General features: G+C 42.1%; 1 protein-coding gene across 1 annotated transcript in view; it reads right to left on the reverse strand.

Moving 5' to 3' along the window:
- LOC130114340 (cytosolic carboxypeptidase 4) overlaps positions 1–19,197 on the reverse strand; it is a 254,308-nt gene that overhangs the window by 170,464 nt on the left and 64,647 nt on the right. Inside the window, exons 8-9 of the mRNA XM_056282197.1 lie at positions 7,912–8,120; positions 7,609–7,774 (exon numbers count right to left, since the gene is read on the reverse strand). Of these exons, the coding sequence (XP_056138172.1) occupies positions 7,609–7,774; positions 7,912–8,120 (375 nt within the window). The remainder of the gene's footprint in view (positions 1–7,608; positions 7,775–7,911; positions 8,121–19,197) is intronic.

Consider the following 19,197-nt stretch of genomic DNA (forward strand, 5'->3'; position numbering starts at 1 on the left):
CTAAAAAAGACATTCCCTTCCACTTTAGGTAGACAAATAGGCCTAAACTGTCCAATCCCTACTGTGTCCTTTCACTTTGGTATGAAAACACATCATGAGCCAAGCCAAGCAGACAAGGCGTTATGGGCAGGCCCCGGAGTCCAGGCCTGCCCATCCAGGAATTCGGCCCTCCCAGGAGAAATCAGCATTCTTGTTGTTGATAGATTTTTTATATTTTATATTATTATATATTATATTTTTTTGGCTGTAGTTGGTTTATTATTATCATTATTATTGGATTTGAATTGGGCTTTAGCCAAATGAATTAATAATATACAAATTTAATAATATGAAATGACTACAGGCCAGTTGCCCTAAAGACTGTGTTCATAAAATCCTTCAAGAAACTGGTGTTGGCCCACCTGATGGAAAGCACAGGTCACCTGCTCGACCCCCTGCAGTTTGCCTACCGAGCAAACAGGTCAGTGTTTGCACACAGTCAACATGGGATTGTGCTACATCTTCCAACACCTCGACTCCCCTGGAACATACACAAGGGTCCTGTTTGTGGACTTCAGCTCAGCGTTCAAAACCATCGTCCCAGATATTCTCTTCTCCAAACTCACCCGGCTCACTGTACCAGCCCCCATCTGCCAGTCGATTAAAAACTTCCTGACAGACAGGAGGCAGCTGGTGTGGCTGGGGAAAATCACATCCAGCACCCCGACAATCAGCACTGGCACCCCCCAGGGATGTGTGCTCACCCCTCTGCTCTTCTCCCTCTACACAAATGACTGCACCTCAGGTGACCCGTCTGTTAAAGTCCTGAAGTTTGATCAGCTGGTCCTCTGGTGCAACCATAACAACCTGGAGCTGAACATGCTCAAAACAGTGGAGATGACAGTGGACTTCAGGAGGAATGCCCCCCCCAACCATACTCAACAGCACGGTGTCTGCTGTGAAAACCTACAGATTTCTGGGTTCCATAATCTCCCAGTACCTAAGGTGGGCATCCAGCATAGACACAATCATCAAAAAGGCCCAGCAGAGGATGTACTTTCTCCACCAGCTCAAGAAATTCAACCTGCCTCAGGAACTGCTGATTCAGTTCTCCCCTGCAATAATCCAGTCTGTCCTCTGCACATCCATCACTGTCCGGTTTGGTTCGGCCACCAAACAGGGCAGGGACAGACTACAGTGGACAGTTAAGTCTGCAGAGAAAATTATTGGTGCCAACCTGCCCTCCATTCAGGACTTATACACCTCCAGACTCGGGAAACAGGCAGACAACATCACTGCAGACCCATCACACCCTGGTCACAACCTGTTCCAACTCCTCCCCTCTGGTAGGTGCTACAGAACATTATACCCCAAAACAACCAGATATAAAAACAGTTTCTTTCCACGGGCTGTCATTTAAATGAACGCTTAACACTGTCAAATAAATCCAGCCATTAGCAAGTTTTGTCTTTAACCTTTTTAGGTGTTGTCCATTATCTGCTCAAGCTTTTTCAACTTATTGCACACAGATATGGTAATACTTATAGTCCAAAATAAAGGGAAATTGCATTTCATTTTTATTAAAAAATGTTAAATTTTCTTGGGGGAGGACCACAAACCCCCCCCCCACAAAATACATGCATACAAGCCTAGGGAAAACGCTGAAATTTTAAGCTATTATGACGTGCATGAATATGGGCCAGCGTCACATGCTCGAGGACATACAGCGTACACAACAGCACCACCGCTGGAAAAGATCGTAGGGGAAACACTTCCTCTGACCCTGAGTCTGACAACAAGCTCTTGGACTAACTCCCTTTTCCATACAACTACTCCCTTTGTCCATACAATTGCTCCCTTTTCCATACAACTATTCAATTTTTCCATACGACTACCATTAACTCCTGTCTTTCCATGTTCAAACTGCCACTTCTCTCCTTGCGAAATTATTTCTTAGTAAATACAAACAGATCCCTCAAGAATGCTGCTCTTGCTCGCTCCTCCTTCTTCTTCCTTCTTCTAAGAAGCCCTGCTTTCATCAACACAATCTACTCTCCAGCTCAACCTGCAATGCACCAATAATGATGATAATAATAATGGATTACATTTATAAAGCACTTTATTTAGACACCCGAAGTGCTTCACACAGTTAATGGGGAAACTCACGTCAACTAATGTGTAGCACCCACCTGGGTGATGCACGGCAGCTATTTTGCACCCAAATAGTCACCACACATCAACTTGAGGCGCAGAGGAAGGAATCACTGAGCAAATTACACAGGGGGATGATTAGGTAGCCAGATGGAGAGAGCCAGGTTGGGAATTTTGCCAGGACATCGGGGAACCCCTCTACTCTTTGCAATAAGTGCCATGGGATCTTTAATGACCACAGTGAGTCAGGACCACGGTTTAATGTCTCATCCGCAGGACGACATCTCCTACAGCAGTTTCCCCGTCACTGCACTGGTGCATTGGGATTTTTTTTTTAATTGTTCTTTTCATTAGGACCAGAGGGAAGGCTTCCCCCTACTGGCCCACCAACACCACTTCCAGCAGCAACTCAGTTTTCCCAGGAGGTCTCCCATCCAAGTACTAGTCAAGCCCATATCTGTTTAGCTTCCGTCATTCGGCAGAGACATGGTACATGTTGGTATGGCTGCCGGAAACACCCTCGTTTCTTCGTCACTCGCTCACCTCCACCGTTTCCTTAGCTGTCTTCTCTCCCAAATAAGCTTCTCTACCTCTACGTCTTGACTTAACTGAATTATGCATTCTTTATTTTCCCCTGTAGGAGTCCAAATCTCCCCACACCACAGTTTATAAATGGTCTCACCAACTATGGCTCACTCTCAGCTGTTCCTTTCAGTTTGCTCAGTTTTCCAAACAAATCGCTATTGATACTTTTCTACTCTTTAAACTCAGCAGCTCCAGGCCATCTAATCTTTGGTGTCTGTTCACTACTGTTTTCCCTCCTAGGATGGTTAGTTCTCCTTTGCTTTCCATGATCCTGCACTTCAGTGCTCGAACATGCCTCCTCTGCAAGAGAGGTACTGATATCCTTTGGACTTTGGTGTGAAACCTGCCAATGGCCTTCATTCAACTAACCTGACCTACTTCTCAACAAATACTGATCAATGCTGTGCTCTCTTGGTCAAGCACCTTTTCCTTCTCTGGTGGATCCTAAGTCCCCTCACTGATGTCCCCTTCCTTCATCCACATGTACAGACCTGGAGCTTCTTTTCCTCCCCTTCTGAACTGATTGCCTCTGTGTTTCTCCCCCTTCTCATCAACCGTTTCAAGGTCTAAAGCCGTGTTGTCAACCTCTAAGTCATCTTCTACCCCTGCTCTTGCAAAAGAAAGAAAAGAGGTGGGGCAGAAAAGACGTCAGATGTAAAAATAAAGTCCATTGAGTCAAATGCTTTAAAATGCTACAAACCAATTTATCTGGTGGCACTAAAACAACCATCAGAGTAGCAGATGTTGTTTTTCTAAAAACAACAATCAGCAGTACAATGTTAATATTTATGAGGACTCAGTGGGCACTTAACTGTTAACCTCAGCCAGACAAGCACATTCCAACTGGTAGGCCATGTGGAGCCGGTGTGGAAATGGAGTTAGTTGAGAAATATCACAGTGCCAGCATAGGGCTTGCTCAGTAACAAGACAGACTAAAAAAAAAAAAAAAAAAACCTAGCTCAAAATAAATTCAAGCTGAATGTCAGTAATCTGGCCTATTTATGGTTTGTAATCCCAATATGATCTAATGGCTTCATTCCTATGTATTAATTACGCTTGATAAAATGGTGGGGTTGCCACTGTCTTCTCCATTCAATAATAATTAATTTCTTACAGACTATGTATGACATTTCCATGAGCCTTCTTGGACACCAAGCAAACTCTCTTATTCTTACCCCCCCCCCCCCGAGGGGATATTGCATTTGGTTGTGTGTGTGTGTGTGCGTGTGTGCGTGTGTACGTGTGTGTGTGTGTGTGTGTGTGTGTGTGTGTGTGTGTGTGTGTGTGTGTGTGTGTGTGTGTGTGTGTGTGTGTTTTCACAGCTAATCTCGCATATTACTGGGCCTTTCAGCCTGACATTTATGCTATAATCAGGAACCTCTCGTGGTTGCAGTGATTCAAAACGTTTGTTCTCGCACCACTGCTCCCTCTCTTCAGTCACTCTCTAGCTCGCTTGACCAACACTGGCCACTGTTGCTGCCTGATCTAAGTCAACTGTAGATGTGAGTCAGTGACAGTGTCAAAACATTAAGTATTTGGGTATGAGTCTTGAAAGTAAATGAGTAGTCGATCAAATTTTGCAAGTTAGCAAATCATTCACTGCTGATCTCTGCACAGGGGAACTGGAGGAACACTGGATGAGCCAAAAATAATAACCTCTGTCTTCCATCCATCCATCCATCATCTTAACCGCTTATCCTGCTCTCAGGGTCGCGGGGATGCTGGAGCCTATTCCAGCAGTCATTGGGCGACAGGTGGGGAGACACCGTGGACAGGCCGCCAGGCCATCACTTATTTTCCTAATATAATAACGCTGGGAAACCCATTTATGCTTGCGCATGCACGACACATCTATGGCTGACTCAAGATTCGGCAGCAACATGGTCAAGTTATCAAAAGAATTTTGATAATCCAAAAAAAAGTTAAAGTTATAAAGGAACAACTTCCTCTAGGTTGCAGTCAAAACAGGAAGTGTTGCATTTTATTGTCACTGCCCAATCTGAGTCAACCGTAGATGTGAGTCGTGCATGCACGACCATAAATGGTTTACCCAGCTTTATTATATTATGAAAATAAAGACAAGGTTAGGGTTAGACCAAAATGGTCACATCGCAAACCTTTTCTTTTTGGAAAGTGCAAGTTCATATTCGACTTGGTCAGATTTGTGCGAGGATCCACTTAGGAGGCTGCACATCCACAAACTGACAGGCAAAACCTTTTTATTGCATAGATCTTTTTAGCTTGAGTGCTGCATATAAAAAAAAAAAGTCCCCGATTTTCCTCATTCAATCAAGTTGGGCGCTGCACAAAAGTCTTACAATGGCAAGAGAAACTGATTTTCTCTCCATGTATCTGTCCACTTTTCTGTCCTCGCATGTATCTGTCCGCTGCTAATCTTGCATACTACATACTACTGGGCATGTCAGCGAAATAATTTTTGTGCACAGTTATGACTGTATGACCATCAAGGACCTCTCATGGTTGTGATGGTTTAAAACCTTTGAAAAACCTGTTTCACACTGCAACTGAGTGCTAACCCCTCAGCTGGTTTTTGGCCAAGTCCGAGCACCGGAGAAGAGGAGATACGCCTGGCGGGGATCTGCACTCTACTGAGTATACTCTTCTAGTTAATTATTTTGTAACCACTCTAACTGGGTGCCTTTTATTGTTGTAAGGGATTTGTGCTGAGCCATGTTTTGCCACTCGTCAGGGCAACATTATTCAGTTTCAAGCCAGCCAGCTCTCTCACTGAGATGCTACTCTTCCACTTGTCACTTCATATCATAGATGTCACACTGGCTCTGATTTACTCCACACTTCCAAGATAGATACAAAATAATTATTTTCGACGTTGAATTTCAAATTGAAAATGTAGGACTCCATACATAAAATGACAAAATCATTGTAAAGTTTATTTAAAACAATGGCTTTATCTCAAGTATTACTTTAACTTCGACAGCATCCTCCGGTTTCTGAGAAGAGCGATGCTGTTGAAGTTATGTGACATCACGGACAATGTCTCCCACCCACTCCATGACGTGCTAGTCGGGCACAGGAATACTTTTAGTGATAGACTCATTCTGCCGAAATGCACTACAGAGCGCCACAGGAGGTCATCCTGCCTGTGGCCATCAAACTTTACAACTCCTCCCCCAGACTGTCAGACACTCTGAGTCAATAGTCACTAGACTGGCCCTTCAACTTATTTTACCTTGTCAGCATCGTCTTAACTCATAACTTGGTTATAATTATGATTACATTTAACTGTGAAACACTGACTTAACAGTACTGTAACTCTGTGCAATAATTCAGTTCAATATGCAATACAATAACTGCAATAATTCAATGTGCAATACACGGGTGTTTGTGCTGTTTGTTTCATGAAGTAATACAGTATACATAAGGTGTTATATGCTGGAGCATGGTGCACATATGTTTACATATTTTGTTTGTATTTCTATTTCTTATTTTATCTTCTATTTCTATTTAGTTCCATTTTCTTATTCCTATTCATTTCTATTTTCTTGTTATCTTGTATCTTGTTATTTTTTCTTTACTAGAGCATGAATGTCTGTAATAGGACTCAATTTCCCCTCAGGGATTAATAAAGTATTCTGATTCTGACTTTACATGTGTAAATATTGTAAGGGGTGAGAAGTTGGGTGAAGTATACAAGCATTTTTTTTGTCCCCGTATTAACACAAATTAAAACTCCAGCTAGCTGACTCACCAAATGTCATAAAAATACCATCTCTGTTGATGCACAGTATGTTCACAATGACACATCATTCTGAAATATAATCTTAGAAATGATATGATTGACTAGTTCTTCTAAAGCATGACGGTTGGCTACCATCACGGATGAAGAATAATACATTACACGATACAGAATGACGGTAAGATGACCCAACAAATATTGGTAATGCAATTCGATGCAATTCATGAAACATGGCAAAAGACTTCTTAAAGGAACCTGTGGAAATACTGTTAAGACAATATGCAAGCTTTGAAAAAATAATAGATGTAGATGACTATTCACATTAGTAAACTGGAGCACAATGACAGCTTAACATGTCTTAAAACAAGTGCGAAAACATCTACGTTCTAGACAAACTAATTCAAAGCTAAGTGAAAATAGTCAAAATGTAATGCAAATGTTAGGAATCTGATATGTTTTGAATAACTTGCAATTTAAATCAGGTTATCCATCACTGTAATGAAATGCATTTTAAAATTCACCTTGCCATAATGAAATGCTACACGTGTCTCTACCGCTCTAAATCTCTCCCTTTCCCCCTCTCTTTCTCCCTAACTCGCGATTTCCTCCTCCTCCCTCTTTTTCTCTCCTCTCGCCAAGCTGGAAATTGTGGCCACGGTAATCATGTGTAAGTCCTTCTGAGGGGCATGAGTCACGCGGTGAAGGTCTGCAACAGAGCTCCGGTCTGTAGTATGTACATTTATAAGCTGCTACGAAGAGTAAAAGAAGAGCTTCTTTGGGTTCGCTTCATTACTGACAGCCAAGGAGAGGAGTTTACTTGAAAAACAAAATCGCCTATTGGCTCTTTCTGTTTTACATTTGTTTACTGTAAAGGCAATTTCTCTGAGAGACTGGTAAATGGCACAAAACTACTACAACTACTGCTAAATTACCAACTTGTATACTATTGATGTTGCTTAGTATATTTTAAAAACAAAAATCATCTGCTTCAGTGAAATACGTAGTTATCTCTGCAGATTGGATCAAATGACATTTTAATTATCCCCACGGGATGTTGGACGAAATTGCATTTAATGTGTACATGAATTAGATGCAGGTCTGAGACATAGCTTAGGTTCCGACTTGCATTTTAAAGAAACATTGCACTGAGCTGAGGCCATCACACTATAAGGTACCTGTTCCCACGTCAACATGAGGGCAACCATCTGGTCTTCCGGGCAGGGGAAATGAATACACGGACTGGTCTGACATCAGGGGTAAAGACGTTTCAGTGAGACACTTCCTCATCAGCTGGACAGAGAGCTCAACAAGGGACTCCAGGCCTTTAGTCAACAGACAGCTCTGCAAGCACACAAACAAACAGTACACAATAAAATGCCGGCAAATATTAGAGACAATTTAAAGAGGACTCTAGGCTTTCCGTCTGTAAGAAAACGAGGAAGAAAGAAAAAAATGAATAGAAGGGATAACATCTTCACCTGTGTAGTCTGATACAGGAGGCTGATCCCTCCTTGGGATACGAGCGCCTGTCTGGCCGCACTGCAGTTAGTTGCCTGGTGGAGGCAGCGTAGCAACGCTGTACGGATGGCCACGGCAGCATGTTCGGCATCCTTGCTGTGCCAGTCCTCATAAAGTCGCAAGAGGCCCGCGACATAACCCTTACACACTGCCACGTGAACATTAGCCTCTGTGGGGGTGAAAGACGGGGAGAGGCGGGAGTGAAAGAGGGGGAGAGATGAAGAAAAGTTAATCGACCCATACAGAGACAACCGAAGCTAAAGGAAATAAACAGGGTTTCAACATGTGTGAGGCTTCGTACAAACCACAGCCAACAGACCACCAAACCACAGCCAACATGAGGTGGAAATCTGGAAACGTCACACAGCCGTCATGAGCTGACGACAGCATCCTTTTGATCATCATGAAAAATAACTCATTTACCAATGTACATATTATGGCAACTTTTCAAATAATCAAATTTTGGCTAAAGTAATGAGAACCGGTGAAAAGATGGACAAGTAAGGCGCTTTCTGTCTGACACACACACACACACACACACACACACACACACACACACACACACACACACACACACACACACACACACACACACACACACACACACACACACACACCGATGTATCACTAACACTTCACAATATGTGCATACAGCATGCACAGCAAGAAATGCAATTAATGCACTAATAGGTAACACAGTGCCCTTCTCCAACATATCATCTGGGACCTCTTTAACACACACAGCTACACACACCAGTGTGTTTCAGAAATGTGTAAACAGGAATGTGTAGCCCATGCAGACCAGCAGCTCCGACAGTCATCCTGGCGTTCGCTCTCTTGGAAAGTGTTTTTGTAGTTTGGATATGTGTTTTTGTCTTTGTGTTGCACTGCTGTGGGCTGGGGGAAACAATATGTCGTTTCATTTCATGCACTTGCGTACATGAAATGAAACGACAAATAAATGTTCCTGATCCCGGATCTATACACAAACTAAGACACCTTTACATACACATACCCACCAAAAGATACCTGTGTCCTACTGTGGTAAGCGGATTATTATTTTAAATAACCTCATTACATATGAACTGTAAGGTTCATACACACACACATAGACACATAGTGTACATACACAAACACAAACACACACACACACACGCACATGCGCACAAATACAGGTTTCAATACATCCACCCACAAAACAAAGATTTGCACGTGCAGATGGACAAACAGCTGTGAAGCAACTGTTTGACTGGAGAGCATAATGGCGTCTTTTCCGACCATTATCCCTCTCCACAAGTGCATGCATGCACATCCCACTCATGCATCTATGCCTTTCTCTCTTTCTGCCAAAATCTATTCATATGGTCTTTCGAACATGCACAAGCCTAATAGCTTCCGCAGTACCACGAGTGCATACAGTTGTAGCTTGATCGGACCCAAGGGAAACTATTCTCTTACCCCAGCAGTAACACTGTCACATGTAATTAATGAGTTACATAGGGAATGAGAGCAGTCAGTGCCATGCTCTCCTCACACTCGCTACAGAGGGAATGGAAAGCAGAGGGAACTCCCTCATAAAACATTTACTTTGCATGGAAATCTTGTCAACTATTAGGCCTGCACATAAAAAAGAAACCAATGTGTGGTTTCTGCAGACACAAATAATATGCACATTCTCCTACGTTCATAGACCTATATTTTATTTACGTTGTCCCAAACTTTCCCAGAGTACATCCTAGTCTGGGAATTGAAAAGTTTTAAAGTACCTCCACCCTTTACTGTATTCATGCACAGGATTAGGACACATTTCCAACACACTTGCAACATTGTTATGTTGGAAATGTGATATTTTGACAAGCATTATATAACAAAAAAGAGTTTGCAGGTGAGTGCTATTTTGATTAAAATCATGATTGAAGTTACATCTTTTAAGATGTACAAGCCAATAAATGTGCACTTTATTTCGATTCTGATTTCTTGATTTTTATTGCTGGCCTATAACAATGGCTAATCTGTGCTTTTGTGGTTGCTAACTGTAATGCCAGCTAAAACAGTCACAGGAGTAACTATATGGTATATGTGTTTTACATTTCGGCCATAGCAGCCAAATGTGTGAGAATAGGATATGTAGTGGCGAGCCTAAAGAAGCAGCAAAGTTGTTGTGGGTAACAAACAGATACTGCAGACCAAGCTCGTAGATGGCCAGAAGATAGAACATCAATATCCAAAACACACGTGCAACAGCGTTACCTTTTTTTTTCTTTCATTCAGCTGTCTCAATTTCAAATCGTTCTCTGGGATTCAGAGTTTCCCATCAACAAAGCAAACACCAGCAGCAAGTTCAACAAAAATGACAATCTTTAGGATTGGAAACTTGATTATATATATATGTATGTGTGTCTGTGTGTGTGTGTGTGTGTAAGATCATTAGATATGTGCATTAGCATATCTAGTTATATATATATGTGTGTAATGTAAAATCTCGGAAGTGGTTAATATTAATTGCAAATGATGACAATATTAATATCAATACTGGGAAAACTCTTTCAAAGTTGAGGTCAGATGTTAATTTGATAAAAGATTTGGAGGCACAGTATGTCGGAAGAAAAGCATCAAGCTATTGTACGTTCCTATGTTTGGATCACCCATTAGACTATGTTATTAAGTACCTGAATAAAATTGTAACTATTAAAATGTGAAATGAGAAATCCCAAATCTAAATTCTGCCCCTATTCTGTATGTTCGTTGCTCTGCACGTTATGAGACAATGGGGGCATGTATTCTGGTGTCACTGCAGAGTGCAAATCAACAGTAGCACAGTGATTGGACAACAGCCTGTATCTATTTGGTAGTATGACGATTGTTTTCATGAGGATTGAGGAGTGACGTAGCAAATCACACACAATGACAGACACAAACATGCCTGTACAAACTTATAAAGGCAAACACACACATGCGGTACTGGCAAAGCATTACTTGGAGCAACATATGCAGGAAACTTTGATGTACTTGTGTGTATATGTTGTTTATTGTTGTGCGTTGTGGGGTTTGTGTGTGTGATGACAAAATGGGCAGTTGAAATTAGATGGACACTCTGCCTTGCAATGCTACAACAGCCTTGCTAACATTTCCCCGTCATCTGTCTGCAGGTCGCTTGTAATCTTCTTCATGGTGTTGCTCTGATTTTGCACAATAGTCAGTCAACTAAAAACAATGTGTTTTATTCATCAGCAGAAGACATATACAGGGAATGAGCAAAAAATTCACGAGCCCTTTTCACATTCAATATGTTCAGAATAGGCAGACTAAAAACCCCAATAAAACTATTCTTATCTTGGCAGGTTGCCACAGAAAGTTTACTTCTCATCAGTATCTTATTAGAGAAGACCATTACAGAGAAAACAGATGCACTCCAAGAAATCCTAATGGTTAAGTATTTAACAACTTTGCTTGAAGAATAGGGCTATTGTGGACCGTGCTGAGTGTAGTTGTTATAGATACTAATCTTTGCCTTTTGGAAGGTATCTCAGAGGGAACATGCCCTTTTTTGACCTAGAACATTCATTCATTCATTCATTATCCAAACCGCTTATCCTTACTCAGGATTGCGGGGATGCTGGAGCCTATTTAAGTAGTCACTGGCCGGCAGGCGGGGAGACACCCTGGACAGGCCACCCGGCCATCACAAGGCCGACCTAGAGCATCCCCCACCCTTTTCCTCCCCAATTATTTCCGGCCAATTACCCCACTCTTCCGAGCTGTCCCAATCTCTGCTCCATCCCCTCTGCCGATCCGAGGAGGGCTGCAGACTACCACGTCTCCTCCGATACATGTGGAGTCGCCAGCCACTTCTTTTCACCTGACAGTGAGGAGTTTCACCAGGGGGACATAGCACATGGGAGGATCACGCTGTTCCCCCCAGTCCCCCCCCCCGAACAGGCACGTCGACCGACCAGAGGAGGCGCTAGTGCAGCAACCAGGACACATACCCACATCCAGGTTCCCACCTGCAGACACAGCCAATTGTGTCTGTAGGGACGTCCAACCAACCCGGACCTACAACATATTTTAGCTTTAAAACTGGACTTTTTTTTATATATATATTTTTATTGTATATACATAAGAGGAGGGAGCAAATGAATAATGTCTGAACAAACAAACAAATGGATATACTGTAGGCGAATACATAAAACACTAAATGGATGAATGAATAAATGGATGGATGGATGGATTACATGGTGATGGTTGCTGTTGTGTTGTCTGACACCTACGCACACTCTAATCAGTATAAATGCTGTCATTACTGTAACTAGTTAAGGAACTTTATTTTCTGTGGCAAGACTATGCTGAGCTCAGAGCCTGCCTAAGTCTCTGCAGTGTCATCTGAGAAAAATACCGCATGCCAGAAGGTTTGCTGCCTAAAATCAGGTCAAGTTGTGTTTGACTGGTCTGTGCAAAACAAAAACAAAAAAAACAAAAACAAAATAAAAACATCAAAACAATTAAGATAATATGAAGAAGAAAACTGCCAAGTATAAGTAGGTACACAGAGGAAAGTATTTGAAATAACAGTTATCCTCATATGACTTGTTTTTCCTGTAACTCTGTAACTGCTCCCTTTGTGTTGGTTACAAGTATGGAATTAACAGTTCAAAGTGAAACACCGAACGCACACTTATTTTGATGCACTCATTTATGAGTGAAAACAGTCCCCTTGATGTTCTGTGCAAATTGGCAGTCTAACATGAAGCACGGTACAATATTGCATAAAACATACAGCTCAGAGCTCTCACTGCCTCGTGAGTTTTCTCCAACTATGGATCGGCAGCCAAAAATGTGTCCTGCTTCATTTGAGCCTCCACTTTATTGGCGCATAATGAGCTGAAATTACGCCTTAAGAAACGCAAAAGTGAGAGCGATAAGATGCATTAAAAGTAGTGGAAAAGTAAAAAGCTGTCTATCCTATTTGGTATAAAGCAAATGAGGATGGACCTGTTTTCCCTCAAATGCTAGCACCATGTATTGCCCATAATTGCTTCATAACATGTTCGGTCTGGAAATGAATTATTGTCACTGGTGGATGCAAATGCGTTTACAGGGAGACCCATGAACGGAAAATTGCAATTGGTCATGTGGTTAAGTATTGAATACAGATAAAAGCAAAATTGAATCCTTCACAGTGGTGAGTCCCCACCACCCATTTTAGGCAGATAAAACGAACTTTTTGATATATATATATATATATATATATATATATATATATATATATATATATATATAAAAGCATTTCGTAATGCTGCCTTTGAGCATGATACTCCAGTAAGTATGATCACTTATGAAGATTATAAGCATCCCCAGTAAATAAAAGCTTTCATGGTATTCACAGACTCAGACACACAGAGCACTGTCTGTCTGCTACTGCACAGCTGAGAATCAAAGAGAATAAATTACCATCACCAGACGAAAGGAAAGAGCATGTTTAAAGATGCTGGCGAAGGGAGAGAGCGAGAGAATAGTAACGAGAGAGGTGAGACAAGGAGAAAGAGAAAAGGAAGAGCAAAAGACAAGAAAATGAGAAACAAAAAAGGCAGGGGCAAAGAAGAATGGGAATATGGGACAAACAGTTGGAAGGGAAAAAGAAGTGAAGGGGCAAGGGAGAAGGTAGAAGAGAGGGAAGGAAAGGAGAATTTTGTGTGTGTGTGTGTGTGTGTGTGTGTGTGTGTGTGTGTGTGTGCGCGCATGTATTTTTTTTATTTTTTATGTGCAAGTAGAAGTTTGCAGTAATACGCATCTAGCCAAAAGAGAACACAACACATAATCTACACTAATGAGCCAAAACTATATGGCCACTCATAGGTGAACCGAATAACATTGATCATCTCCAAACAAGGGCACATGTCAAGGGTCTGGGTAGATTAGATGGTAAGCAAACAATCAGTTCTCGTAGTCAAAGTGCAGGACGCAGGAGAAAAGGGCAGGAGTAAAGACCCGGGTGTCTTTGGCAAGGACCAAATTGTTATGGCCAGACAAGTGGGTCAGAGCATCTCTGTAATGGCAAGGCTTGTGGGGTGCTCCCAGTCAGCAGTGGTGAGTACCAACTGACAGTGGTCCAAGGAGGGACAAGCCACAAACCGACGCCCAAGGCTCATCGATGCACAAGGGCAATGAAAGCTATCCCGTCTGGTGAGAACCAAGAGAAGGTCTACTGTGGCACAGTCACAGAAAATTTTAATGATGGTTATGGGAGGAATGTGTCTCAACACACAGTGCATCACACCCTGCTGTCTGCCGTATGGGGGGGCTGCATAGCTGCAGACCGGTGAGAGCGTCCATGATGACTGACCCCTATTCACCATCAAAAGTGCCTACAATGGGCATGGGAGCGTCAGAACTGGACCTTGGAGCAGTGGATGAAGGTGGCCTGGTCCGACGAGTCTCGTTTTCCTTTAGATCACATGGATGGCTGTGTACATGTGTGTCATTTACCTGGGGAAGTGACGGCACCAGAATGCACTGTAGGAAGACGACAAGCCAGTGGAGGGAGTGTAATGCTCTGGGTAATGTTCTGTTGGGACAACCTGGGTCCGGCTATTCATGTGTATGTCAATTAGACACATATCACCTACCTAAACATTGTTGCAGACCAGGTAAACCCCTTCACAGCAGATATTCCCTGATGCTTTCAGCAGGATAATGCACCCTGCCACACTGCACACATTGTTCAGGAATCATTTGAGGAACATGATGAATTGTTAAAAGTGTTGCTTTGACCTCCAAATTCTTCAGATCTCAGTCTGATCATGCATCTGTGGGATGTGCTGGACCGACAAGTCCAATCCACAGTGGCTCCACCTCGCAACTTACAGGACTTAAAGGATCTGCTGCTAATGATTTGGTGCCATATACCACGGGACACCTTCAGGGCTCTTGTAGAGTCCATGCTTCTGCAGGTCGACACTGTTTTGGCAGCACACGGAGGACCAACAGCATATTAAACAGGTGGTCATAATGTTTTGGCTCATCATTGTGCAAGCATGTGTGTGTGTGTGTGTGTGTGTGTGTATGGGTTCGTGTTTACGTCCAACTCTACTGTATAAATGAGATAGAGTAGCATGTTAATATTCATTTTATTCAGTCAGTGTGTCTCCAGAGACACTGACTGAAAGTGTGTCTGTGTGAGAGAGAAATAAAAAAAAAAAAACAGACACAAACACAAATAAACGGTCACACTGACATCCAACAGGTGCTATGTGCGTCAACGCCACAGAACAGGTGGATGTGTGACACACAATCCAACACTGACCCCTTCAGAGCAGACCGACAAACTGCAATCCATGAGCGGTTTATCTGTTACTCTGAGATAATACCTTAATACCATGACATCGTGCCTCCAAATCTTACAAGCAGAGAAACCAGAGAAAAGCTTGTGAATGCTGTGGAGAAGAGCTGGTAGAATACAGCTGGCTGAGGAGGAGCCGTGATTTGATGAGTGGAGAATCCCAAAACCAATTATCAAATCTTTAGCAATCCCGGGGATTTGAGGATTTGAATAGGGATTTGCTTGATTGGTCCATCCAATTCTGTCGGCTGATAAGAAAAAAAGAAACCCCCTCACAAATTTGTGTAAAAACCACAATATACAGAACAGAACTACAATCCCTGACGGAGATACAGGGTAGATTTTTAACATGATGGAGACCTGTAAACTTTCAGCCAGACTGAAAGACAACAACTTGAAGAACAGTTTTAATGGAGGATAAATCTATTCAACTTGTCCAGTCCTTAAAAAAAGAGTGAGAGATGCTAATGACCACAAGAACTTATTCCTTATGAATTGGTGAGCTACTTCAATCCAACTCTTGAACTTTTCTCTCGAGATAGTCTGACTTAGAAATAACGCACTAAACTACGCACTATTAATATGAATTGTTTACAGAAAGTAGAAGAGTAGCAGCGATCAGAGGAACAGAGAAAAGAAAATATTGCATACATCTGTATTCTTGATGCTTCCTATGTCTTTAGCGTTTCTTCTCAATGAAAATATACTTTTGATTTCAAATGTTAACTGAATATCTAAAAATGTATAAAAGGTCTGTATGAAACCATTACCACATCAATTATCTTGTATTTGTAAAAATAAATAAATAAATAATGGATGTATAAACAGTTTCTAACTCAGATTCGAACAGTGTTTTGAGAAAAACAATGTTATAAAAGTATGTTGTGCCATCATCACCTTCCACTGTATAACACTCGATGGACTATAAGGTTTAACTGTCAAGTGTAATGTGAATCTGTCTGTGCACCTTTAACACGGGTATGTTAGCATTTAAACTATGGCTGGGAACACACTGGGTGACTTAAAGCCCGAATGGTTCCCCAATTTGCCCACGGCGACTGATTTCTAAGAGTCCGCACTGTTCTGACAGGTCACCGTGGACAGTTGGGAGACATTATCTGGTAGTGTGCGGAGGTTAAATCCGCTCACCTCCTGACCACGCCTTCGGTCAGCTGGAGCCGTCATGACAACATCAAACATGTTTGATTTTTATAACCGTAAACTGGAAAAGTCTGAGCATGCCGGCAAGTGTGTGCCTCTATGGCTGCAGTTGTGCTTGTTTTTGGCTGTAATCCGCAAAAGTCAGTCGCTGAATGTGTAATGACGAGTCTTTTTCCAGCCGCTGAGGACTTTAAAAGCCTCCTTCTTCCCGGCATATTAAACGGTGGAGAGTGTAATGAGCATCGTTAGCAATGGATATCATGCTCCAACACTTAATGGGGCATAAAACCCTAAATGCACTTTTTCCAACCGTCAATCAGTGTTGATGACAACTTTGTTATAAAACACATGGATCCATGTTAAATGTTGAATATAAACCGCATAATGTTGTTTTCCTCGATTTTCTGTGAAAGGCCTGTGTTCTTGCTGCTAATAAGGGCTGAAAGAATCAGGTCTGAATGATGACGCTTTGAGAATTGGAAATGTCATCAAGTTACCCCCCCCAACAGGGCCCCCCTCTCACTTGCCCAAAGCCCCCAGCTATTCTCAGCAGGCAGTGTGCAGTATGGACATATGTATGGACACTGTATGGAGAAACTACCTCCATGCAATCGACATCCAGAGAGAATGTAAATCGCTGTTTTCCTGTCTAAAATGGGTCAAAAAGTTTTCCGTCCATAATAACATCAACCAATAATCATCTTCAGAAAGTTTGCCACCCACATTAAAATGCCAGTACAACAGAAAATGCGAAATGGGTTAAAACGTGCAAAAATACCATACCGGTGTGTTTGTACATTATAGACAATTAACTACAAATTACATACTTTACATTACTCCCGACTGTTTTCCAAAGCATACCGTAGTGTTATCCATCACAGTGAACATTTAGTTGTCTTTTTTTTAAACAAGGGGATGCTGGTCATGTGGCTCGGGTCCTGGACTATTCCTGTGGCGTCTGGATACCGCTTGGCATCCTCCTCATCATGTTCTTCATATATTTTATAATTCCATTATAATTCTGTTATCCTCTTTCAATGTTGTATTCTGTAAATTGTGTAAACACAACATCCTTTGCACGTCTGTCCATCTTGGGAGAGAGATCCCTCCTCTGTTGCTCTCCCTGAGGTTTCTTCCTATTTTTTCTCCCTGTTAAAGGGGTTGTTTGAGGGAGTTGTTCCTTATCCGATGCGAGAGTCCAAGGACAGGATGTTGTGTTGCTGTAAAGCCCCTTGAGGCAAATTTGTAATTTGGGATATTGGGCTATACAAATAAAATTGACTACACTTGTTAAATTTACCTTATAGTTTTGGGGATAATGCACTTGAAAAGCCCTGGAAATCTTCTCAAATTAATCCGCGACTTTCAACCGCATCATCCTGCCATGATAACCCAACTTTTAACAAGAATAAATTGAGTAAAGGTTCACTGTGATGGATTACGTATCCCGACGAGTCTCAAGTCTCTGCAAGTTGATTTTCATGCTGTACTGAAATGAATGGCCCAACGCCTACCTTAACCTGGTGAGCAATGGGCGCTTTAGTTTACACTGACCTGGTTATGAAGCTGTCAGAATATCATTTTTTGTTATCAATTTTCCCATCATGTCATTACAGCCCACCCTAAACAACTTTAGGCCTTCGTTTTTTACTTCATATTTGATCGGTTTGAAAAAATACGCCAGATCATATGCTTGTGTAGTCAACTCCATTTGCATGTTATTTGCATATGCATTTTTTTTAAATCTATGATGGTCGTTCCCTCTTAATCTGTGGGATTTTATCCCTCTTGCACAACTCCACCATAAAGGCAATGGAGTTTAGCTAGTTTGTTTTTTTCTAAATAAGTTTGTGGATCTAGTTGTCTTACATAAGATTGTAAGGATGTGTAAATGAACTTGACATTTACGTTCTCTCGGTTTACAATTTCTGCGAATGGCTCTGGTTTGATCACTGAGCCAGAGTGTGCCATAAAGTCTTATTTTCCTGACTTTGAATCGAACAATCGAGTCAAGGATGATTTTGCAATCACTGTTCAGATTGTTAAGGCCGGCACGGAAGTACACTCCGGCGCCAGATGATGTGTGTCAGGAGGAGTGCTCCTACTCATTGCAAATATGAAACCCACACACCGGTGGTGTCTAGCCTTGAGTGGACGCACATCTACTTGATGAGCTGCAAATTCTGAGGATACTTCAATTTCCAGGTGTCGACGCTCATAGAGACTCATATTTTCTATTGAAAAAATGTGTTTTCTGGCTTTACAGAGCAGTGCTAAACACAACAGCTTTCATGTTTGACAGGCACCAGCTGGCGCTGCCGGTGTGTGCTAGAGAGAGCACTTGACTCGAGTCATTTGATTCACCGCTCCGCTTCTGCACCAGTGTGTGCTGGCCTCAAGTCAGCTCCTCTGTCAGTATATGAAATAGCTTTGTAGATCTGAGGAAAGATGCATCACTGAAGGCATCACAAAGTCCACAGGCAGAGGATAGGGGAGGTAGTACACATGGCTTAAGGATGGGGAGGTGATAACAGAGCATTAGAAACAACAGCGCTGTGATTGCATGTGCAGAAATCAATAGTTTCAAGAGGCCTCCAAAGTGCGTAAAACCTGTGGGAAGGACTAGATCAAAGATGTGACCTTAGCAGTGAGTGGGCTCTTTAACAGATTGGATGGTAAATATACCAGGAATAAGCACTCTGACACAAGGAGGCATTTTATATATATATATGGCAGTTTACATAAT

Source organism: Lampris incognitus, chromosome 6, assembly GCF_029633865.1.
Source record: "Lampris incognitus isolate fLamInc1 chromosome 6, fLamInc1.hap2, whole genome shotgun sequence".
Classification (NCBI taxonomy): Eukaryota; Metazoa; Chordata; class Actinopteri; order Lampriformes; family Lampridae; genus Lampris; species Lampris incognitus.